This window comes from Triticum urartu, chromosome 6A (genome assembly GCF_056163025.1).
Source record: "Triticum urartu cultivar PI428250 chromosome 6A, HENAU_Tu73, whole genome shotgun sequence".
Classification (NCBI taxonomy): Eukaryota; Viridiplantae; Streptophyta; class Magnoliopsida; order Poales; family Poaceae; genus Triticum; species Triticum urartu.
In genome coordinates, this window is record NC_141878.1 from 575,179,608 (window position 1) to 575,189,660 (window position 10,053).

The window sequence follows — 10,053 nt, forward strand, 5'->3', positions numbered from 1 at the left end:
TCTTTTGCATTTAGGTTTTTATTTTTATTTTATGCACCATGCTAGTATGTGATAGTCCTTGGTTGATTTATAGAATGCTCTTTGCACTTCACTTATATCTTTTGAGTATGGCTTTATAGAATGCTCTTTGCACTTCACTTACATCTTTTGAGTATGGCTTTATAGAATGCTCTTTGCACTTCACTTATATCTTTTGAGTATGGCTTTATAGAATGCTCCATGTGCTTCACTTATATTATTTGAAGTTTGGATTGCATGTTTCTCTTCACTTAGACAACCGCCATTTGTAGAATGCTCTTTTGCTTCACTTATATTTGTTAGAGCACGGGCACATCTGTTGTAGAAAGAATTAAACTCTCTTGCTTCACTTATATCTATTTAGAAAGATGACAGGAACTGGTCATTCACATGGTTAGTCATAAAATCCTACATAAAACTTGTAGATCGCTGAATATGATATGTTTGATTCCTTGCAATAGTTTTGCGATATAAGGATGGTGATATTAGAGTCATGCTAGTCGGGTAATTGTGAAATTGAGAAATACTTGTCTTGAAGTTTGTGATTCCCATAGCATGCACGTATGGTGAACCGTTATGTGATGAAGTCGGAGCATGATTTATTTATTGATTGTCTTCCTTATAAGTGGCGGTCGGGGACGAGCGATGGTCTTTTCCTACCAATCTATCCCCCTAGGAGCATGCGCGTAGTACTTTGTTTCAATGACTAATAGATTTTTGCAATAAGTATGTGAGTACTTTATGACTAATGTTGAGTCCATGGATTATATGCACTCTCACCCTTCCACCATTGCTAGCCTCTCTAGTACTGCGCAACTTTCGCCGGTACCATAAACCCACCATATACCTTCCTCAAAACAGCCACCATACCTACCTATCATGGCATTTCCATAGCCATTCCGAGTGTATTGCCATGCAACTTCCATCATCATCATATACATGACTTGAGCATTCATTGTCATATTGCGTTGCATGATTGTAAGATAGCTAGCATGATGTTTTCATGGCTTGTCCGTTTTTTGATGTCATTGCTACGCTAGATCATTGCACATCCTGATACACCGCCGGAGGCATTCATATAGAGTCATATCTTTGTTCTAGATATCGAGTTGTAATATTGAGTTGTAAGTAAATAAAAGTGTGATGATCATCATTATTAGAGCATTGCCCCAGTGAGGAAAGGATGATGGAGACTGATTCCCACACAAGTTGGGATGAGACTCCGGACGAAAAAATATAAAAAAATATAAAAAAGAGAAAGGCCAAAAAAAAGAGAGAAGGCCCAAAAAAAGAAAAAAAAATGAGAGAAAAAGAGAGAAGGGGCAATGTTACTATCCTTTTTCCACACTTGTGCTTCAAAGTAGCACCATGTTCTTCATATAGAAAGTCTCTTGAGTTATCACTTTCATATACTACTGGGAATTTTCATTATAGAACTTGGCTTGTATATTCCGATGATGGGCTTCCTCAAATGCCCGAGGTCTTCATGAGCAAGCAAGTTGGATGCACACCCACTTAGTTTCAGTAGGAGCTTTCATACACTTATAGCTCTAGTGCATCCGTTGCATGGCAATCCCTACTCACTCACATTGATATCTATTGATGGGCATCTCCATAGCCCGTTGATACGCCTAGTTGATGTGAGACTATCTTCTCCCTTTTGTCTTCTCCACCATCATATTCTATTCCACCTATAGTGCTATGTCCATGGCTCACGCTCATGTATTGCGTGAAAGTTGAAAAGGTTTGAGAACGTCAAAAGTACGAAACAATTGCTTGGCTTGTCATCGGGGTTGTGCATGATGTGAATATTTTGTGTGGTGAAGATGGAGCATAGACAGACTATATGATTTTGTAGGGATGAGCTTACTTTGGCTATGTTATTTCAATAAGACATAATTGCTTGGTTGGTATGCTTGAAGTATTATTGTTTTTATGTCAAAGGATAGATTATTGCTTTGAATCATTCGTGTCTTAATATTCATGCCATGATTAGACATATGATCAAGATTATGCTAGGTAGCATTCCACATAAAAAATTATCTTTTTTATCATTTACCTACTCGAGGACGAGCAGGAATTAAGCTTGGGGATGTTGATACGTCTCCGTCGTATCTATAATTTTTGATTGTTCCATGACAATATTATTCAACTTTCATATACTTTTTGGCAACTTTTTATATTATTTTTGGGACTAACATATTGATCCAGTGCCCAGTGTCAGTTCCTGTCTGTTGCATGTTTTTGGTTTCGCAGAATATCCATATCAAAAGGAGTCCAAACGGGATAAAAATGGACGGAGCTTATTTTTGGAAAATATGGAAAATTCGGAAGGAAAATCAACGTGAACCAGTGCCCGAGGTGGTCACGAGGCAGGGGGGGCGCACCCCCTACCCTCGTGAGCCCACCGAAAGGCAGTTAACGCTCTTCTTTTGCCGCAAGAAAGCTAATATTGGGAAAAAATCACGGCGAAGGTTTCAGGCCAATCGGAGTTACGGATCTCCATATATACCAGAGGAGAACGCAGAACCGGAGAGAAACAGAGAGATAGATCCAATCTCGGAGGGGCTCTCGCCCCTCACATGCCATGGAGGCCAAGGAACAGAGGGGAAACCCTTCTCCCATCTAGAGAGGAGGTCAAGGAAGAAGGGGGCCCCTCTCCCCCTCTCCTCCGGTGGCGCCGGAACGCCGCCGTGGCCATCATCATCATCACCACGATCTACACCAACACCTCCGCCATCTTCACCAACATCTCCATCACCTTCCCCCCCTCTATCTACAACGGTCCACTCTCCCGCAACCTGTTGTACCCTCTACTTGAACATGGTGCTTTATGCTTCATATTATTATCCAATGATGTGTTGCCATCCTATGATGTCTGAGTAGATTTTCGTTGTCCTATCGGTGGTTGATGAATTGCTATGATTGATTTAATTTGCTTGTGGTTATGTTGCTGTCCTTTGGTGCCCATCATATGATTGCGCGCGTGGATCACACCCTAGGGTTAGTTGTATGTTGATAGGACTATGTATTGGAGGGCAAGAGTGACAGAAGCTTCAACCTAGCATAGAAATTGATGCATACGGGATTGAAGGGGGACCAATATATCTTAATGCTATGGTTGGGTTTTACCTTAATGAACATTAGTAGTTGCAGATGCTTGCTAATAGTTCCAATCATAAGTGCATAGAATTCCAAGTCAGGGATGACATGCTAGCAGTGGCCTCTCCCACATAATACTTGCTATCGGTCTAGTAAAGTAGTCAATTGCTTAGGGGAAATTTCGCAACTCCTACCACCACTTTTCCACACTCGCTATATTTACTTTATTATTTCTTTATCTAAACAGCCCCTACTTTTTATTTACGTACTCTTTGTTATCTTGCAAACCTATCCAACAACACCTATAAAGTACTTCTAGTTTCATACTTGTTCTAGGTAAAGCGAACATCAAGCGTGCGTAGAGTTGTATCGGTGGTCGATAGAACTTGAGGGAATATTTGTTCTACCTTTAGCTCCTCGTTGGGTTCGACACTCTTACTTATCGAAAACTGTTGCGATCCCCTATACTTGTGGGTTATCAATGGGCGGTTCACTGGATCGTTCATCAAAGGTGACAGTAACGATCATGATCAAAACCCGTTATACATCTTCATATTGATCTTGGGTGTGCGGCGCGATTTTTCTGTTTTCTACTATGTTTCCCAACAGTGGCATCATGAGAAGTTATATGAGTAGGTGCAAGTTGCAATCTAGATCACATGTGATTGTGAGGGTTGATGTTCTTGATATGCTTCAATCAAGTGTTTCTTTAGTTCAATTCATAGATGGCATGTTGTCACTTTTATAAGGTTCCAGCAATCGATTGGCTCTGGTTGTCGACGATCTGCTAATAGTTCCTTGGGCTTCACCATAGTTGAGAATAGTGAACCGACACGTACACAAGAGGGTGCCGTAGATGGATGATCTTCTAGGGGTCACGCGTATTTGACGAAGTTTAGTGTGGGGGATGAGACTTTTAAAGTCTCTTCTTTCACACACCCCAAAACTTAATATAGCATCAAGGATCATTGCCTAAATTGTGGACATAGGTAGCTAGTACCACTTGTTAAAACTGGTTAACCACGTAACTAAAATTTTGCTAAAACCAATTAGAGGACGTCTAACTTGGTTTTGCAGGGTATGCATATGATGTGGTATAACGCTCGTCATGATAATGAGTTTATGTTTGAGATGTTTATATGTTGTAATGTTAAGTGGCCTGCGTGTCACGGCATGATGGCTGGAACCATTAGATTGTCACGTTAATATAAATATCTTAGAGATAGCCTACAGGTTACACGTGACGATAACAAACATACACGGAGGACCCCGACGAGGAGAACGTGTATTAGGCGTAGGACGAGGAGCTATAATTTCGTGGTACAACAGAAATTCTGAATTTTGGCGCCGCAGCAACATTTTCTGAAACGATCGCCACGACAACATTTTTGAGAAAATGAAGTCTGTGCTAGTCCTTGATCTAGATTTCATATTTGAGAAAATGGAAGCTGAGAACCTGCCACATCGACAACCTCACTAGCTACTATGGTTTTTCTTGCCCTAGGCTGCTCAACTTGACTGATACTTATTTGAGTGAGCACACAACTGTCATCTGGCTCAGCACTAATGACAATGTCAGGTTCTTCAGCTTCATCATCAATTCATCATCCAGATCAACTATCTCATTCTCAAAGTCAATACCACTGCTGTTGTATTCACTATCCTGCTCCCCATGGTATTCAACATAAACATCTGCTACATCTCCAACACAGATGTAGTACGACATCCTCACACAAGTATTGTCATCGAATAAGAACATCAAACCATCAGCTAGTTCTTTCCCAAGATGATGAAAATATAACTTCATTGATTCCTTGAAATCCAGATGGTCTTTCAAATTCCCTTGAACTTCCTGCAATGATAGCTTGTCTCTCTCGATCTCTGAAATCTTTTCATCTCCACCCACATAATCCAAAACAGGACCATTGTGGATGAACTCGCCTCCAAAATGAAATCTGACGTTCAAGATCTTACTAGGGTCCATTATTTAACCAAAACAAACTTGAATGACAAAAATTGCACACCCCCCAAACCTAGCTTTATAACCGAAGAAAAGCCCCAATTTTTGTCTCTCAAACCCTAACACTAACAACGGTCAGAGAATAAATTACGACCACCAGAGGAGGAGTACGCCGGAGATAGTAACTTTGACGTGGCTCATCATCGTGTTGTCATGATCGTCGGCGCTGGAGCCGATCACCCTCCTGTCGCCATTGCCGTCGCTCGAGCAGGGGAATTCCATGGGTCGCCACGAGTGGGGATGGATTGCCCCATGCGCGGGCTGCCTCCGGACTAAGAACAGGGGAGTGCTCTGGGCCGCTATGGGCCAACCCAACTTGTACGCGCCCAACAATGACCAATCCCAATTTCGTTCTGCGGCGTCATCAATCCCTGTTTGGAAGTGCGACCAGGGTTCAATTTGGATCGGGATTAGAGAGTTGACAGTGTTGATTGCTGAGATTTGGAGTTCGGGGTTTGATTTAGCTAACGCCTACGAGTTCAAGGTTTATGTTGGATTTTTTTCCGTTTTAAGGGGAACATGCACAACTTCCCGAGGGTCGTGCTACCGATCAATCCGACATCTTTAATCGTTTGTTTATTATTCCACGCGAACAGGGTCACGCGAAGCGCGCGAGACGAGGTTTTCCTTCTTTGTTCCTCTCCTCTCCACGCGTGAAGGTGAAACATTGAGGACTCGCCGCGCCCGCGCATGCATGCGTCTCCTTCTTTTATTGATTGCCTTCGGAAAATGCCCATTTTAAACCTTGAACTTGTAGAGCTTAGCTAAATCAAATCCCTAACTTCGAATCCTGGTCGTTGGCACACCGAACTTATTAATCCCGGTCTAAACCGAACCCTGAAGTTGTTTGGTGCACAGGGAAAGAGACGACCCTAGGATTACATCTCTCATGTCACTCCTTTGGTGGGCCGGTCAGCCTGACAAATAGTCATGGTTTTTTTACGAATTTGAAAAAATGCGCACGATTTTGAGAAAAGTCCACAAATCTGAAAAAAGTTCAGAAATTAAAATAAATTCATAAATATGAAAAATCTTCGGGAGTTGTAAAAATGTTCGTGAACTCAATTTCCTTCGCAAATCCGGGAAAAAAATTAGACACAAAAAAGATTCTCAAATCTGAAAACTCTTCAGGAGTTTCGAAAAAAAAATCGCAAAGTCAAAAAACAAACAATTTTTTGAAAAACTGATCAACTTTGAAAAAAATGAACACTTCTGAAACATAAACATTTTTGAGAAAATGGGAACACATTTTGAAACCTGAACAAAATATTAAAGTGCAATTTTTTTAATTTTTTTTAAATGGCAACAAATTTGGAAATGTGAACAAAATTTGAAGTGCGAAATCTTTTTGAAATTTTTAAAAATATGATTTTTTTTGAAAACTGAGCAAATGTATAAGAAACATGTTTGTGACATCTAAAAAATGTCATATAGCTTTATAAAGTTTCCGTGGCATCTAAAAACCTGAACAAATGTGTAAAAACAATGTAAACAAATGTTTATAGAATTTTATAAAATGTTTATTGTCATTTAAAAATATGAAAATGTGTATTTGAAAAAAAGTAACCTTCTGTTCTAAAATGAGTAGAAAACATGTATTTGAAAAAAAAATATACATAATGTATTTGGAAACTATTGAAGGTGTATCAAAAAAAATTTCATGTGTGCATTACAAATGTACATCGTGTACTGAGAAAAAACAAACATGTGTAATAAATAAAACCGGTTAATGCCGGCAAAGAAATAAAAAATATGAAGAATTCAAGAAAGAAACAAAAGGAAACCGAAAGTATAACAAAGAAGGAAAAACAAACGAAAAGCAGTGAGAAAACAAAGTATAATGAGGAAAAAAGAAAGCCACAAATTGATGAGAAAACAAAGAATAATAGAAAAACAAAGAATAATCTTCTTTTTAGACGAACACAAAGAATAACCAGACAGAGCGGGTGCGTGAGCGACTGTGCTAATGGGCCGGCCCAATTGACTTGCCACGTCAACAAATCCCAGCTAAACACTTTCAACAACTAAAAAAAAAGAGCGAAACACTCTCAATTGTCTAAACACTTTCAAGATGCAAAATAGACCGGGACCATAAAGTTTGGTGTGCTGATTTCAAGAATTGAAAGCTTAGGGTTTGATATGCTCATCTACTAGTGCAAGGTTTGTTTTAAACTTTTTCCCCTCAAATCAAAACACACTAGGAGGTTGTGCCCGCATGACATCCTGATGGCACCGTTGATGCCCTCGTACGTACGTAGTCTAGCACGGCCCCACCGCCTAGCCATTGCATGGCGGTCCCGTGCTCCCATCCGTTCCAATACCTGGAAAACTGCAATGCCGAGATCGCGCTTTCACCGGGGAACCGAGAATCAAGAGTCAGATCCGATCGAGCCTACCATTACAGATCGTGCCCCAAGGCCTCCGCCAGCTTTACGGGACTTCCAAGCCAGCTGCCATGCCGCGTCGCGTGCGGCCACGCACGGGCACGGCCGGCGTCGACGGCGAGGACCGCCTCAGCGCACTACCCGACGATCTCGTCCGCCTCATAGTACGCAGGCTGGACACCCGCACCGCGCTGTCCACCGCCGTCCTGGCCAGGCGTTGGGCGCACATCCCCCGCGATCTGCCGGAGCTCGACTTCAGGGTCAGCGATGTGCTCCCGCCCGAGTACGACCGGACCGTCGCCCTCCGCCGGCGCAACATGCCGCGTGACACGTTCCTGGCCGAGATGCTGGACCGTCTCATGGCGCGCTGCGAATTCGACACGATCGCCGCGTTCGTCGACGGCATCACTGGATTCTTGGAAGCGGACCGTGGCCCTGCTGACGGCGACGCACGTCGGCGCGCCAAGACCCTGCGTCTGGAGTTCTTCCAGACACAAGATGGCGGCTGCGTCCTCGACCGCCTGATCACCGCCGCGGTAGGCGCATGGGGAGTGGAGGATCTGGAGGTCGTTGCCAGGCAAGCTTCCTGCCATGTCCTTCAGGCGCCGCCATACCGCTTTCCTCACGACCACGACTGCCTCAAGGACGGCCTTCGCAGCTTGACGCTGGGTAACTACTGCACGCTCCCGCCTCTGCATAGGTACGGCGCTCTCACCACGCTGGTCCTGCGAGACATGGCCGCTTCCACGTCCGTCGACGTGTACCAGAGGGTGTTTACTGAGTGCACACGGCTGCAGGTGCTTCACCTGATATCCTGCTGCTGTGCACAGGACTATGTGGTGGTGGACGCGCCGTGTTCAGAGGTCAGGGAGCTCATCCTGGACCAGTGCAAGTTCATGGCGACCGAGCTGCGCCACCTTCCAATGCTTGTCAGCCTGGCGTGCTGCCTAACCGACACTTATAGACTCATATTCGACTTGGTCCCCAGCCTCACGCACACTAACCTCACATTCGCGACAGAAAGCTGGATAGTTCCAAAGCGGTGTACGGATCACTTCGGCCATTACATCATCGGCATGCCCCCTACCATGACGAATCTCATCCTCCGCTTTGCCGGGCTGAGAAGATGGATGGTGCCCACTCCACCGGCCAAGCCATTGCTCAACCTGAAAAGGCTCCTTGTGGCCGATCTGCCTGCGAATTGGAACATCACATGGCCACGTGGCCTCCTGTTGGCCGCGCCCTCACTCGAGGTCCTGCACATTCATGTGCCTTGCTCGGAGGAGGAGCCAACTTACGGGAGCTTGAGAATGAGCTCACTCGAGGCACTTCAGCGCCATCACTGCCTCAGGGAGCTTGCCATTACTGGATTCTTGCGGCGTCACATATGGTTTTTGAAGTATGTTGTGAGCGTGTGCACATCGTTGCAACGTGTTATCCTGCTTAAGGATGATGGTCATGTTCGATACAATGGTCTTTGGGATTGGGAGATGATTGGGCAGCAAGCATGTCCTTGGAGCAATGATGATGAATTGGTGGTGAGGAGGATAATCAAATCTGGGTGCAGGCCTGTCGTTGAAGTCACCCTGGGATGATCTTGGCGAGCTTGGCATTGCTGACTTGAGCGATTCAGAAGGGATCTTCGGCTTCGCTGTCCGTGGTTTGAAAGCGAGGACCCCGATAGGCCTTGTGTGGGATCAAAGCATGTGATGAGGCGGATATAATTTTTTTTATCTTTTTCATGCCTCTATTTAAATTACCCTAACAACGGGAGGAAGGCGCTTTTCTGGCATGGCGACTAGACGGGTAGGGGTCCATCCAACACCTCGCCACGGATCTCTTCAAGATTGCCACCAGGAAGCAAAGGATGGTTTATTTAAAGCTCCGCGCTGAAGGTTGGGTGCATGCGGTCGCAAAAGTTAGCGCCCTCGAGCAACTCAGGTAATTTGTTAGTCTTTGGGGAGTGCTCGCCACTGTCAACCTACAAGCGATCATGATGACGCCATCACCTGGAAGTGGATTGTCAATGTGCTTACTTGTCAATCTCAGCATATAATGTGCAATTTCAGTGTTCCCACCCTTAGTTTTACGCCTCCATGATTTGGAACGCGCACGCGGAGCCTACATGCAAAATGTTCACCTGGCTTGTGCTTTAATGGGCATATCCTCGCCGCTGATATGCTTGCGGTTCCAGGGTTACCGCATGACCCCATATGCCAACTGTGTCTCCATGCTCCAGCGGAGGGCCGTCTTCTGTACACTGTAGAATATCTGGAAGAAGGGGAGTCGTCGCATTTTCAACAAAACACAAATGACCTACATCAAGGTGGCCGTAATGGCCCTGGAGGATATTAGGCAAAGAGAAAGGGCTTTCGGGTCGCCCAACTGAGCGAGGTCTTTGGATAGATCGTTTGTTTCTTTTTGTCTCTTATGTGTTTTTGACTCATCCATCAATCTCTTGTACTACATATGTATCTTTCGTCTAAGTGAAAAGGCAGTGCTTTGCCGGTTCCTCAAAGAAAAGAAAAT

At 44.2% G+C, this 10,053-nt stretch overlaps 1 protein-coding gene across 1 annotated transcript; it reads left to right on the forward strand.

Annotated features, from left to right (window-relative positions):
- Positions 1-7,595: 7,595 nt before the first annotated feature.
- Positions 7,596-9,119, forward strand: LOC147966519 (uncharacterized). The gene has a single exon (XM_087530858.1). It carries the CDS (start codon positions 7,596-7,598, stop codon positions 9,117-9,119), a length of 1,524 nt encoding a protein of 507 aa, XP_087386984.1.
- The last annotated feature ends 934 nt before the right edge of the window (positions 9,120-10,053 follow it).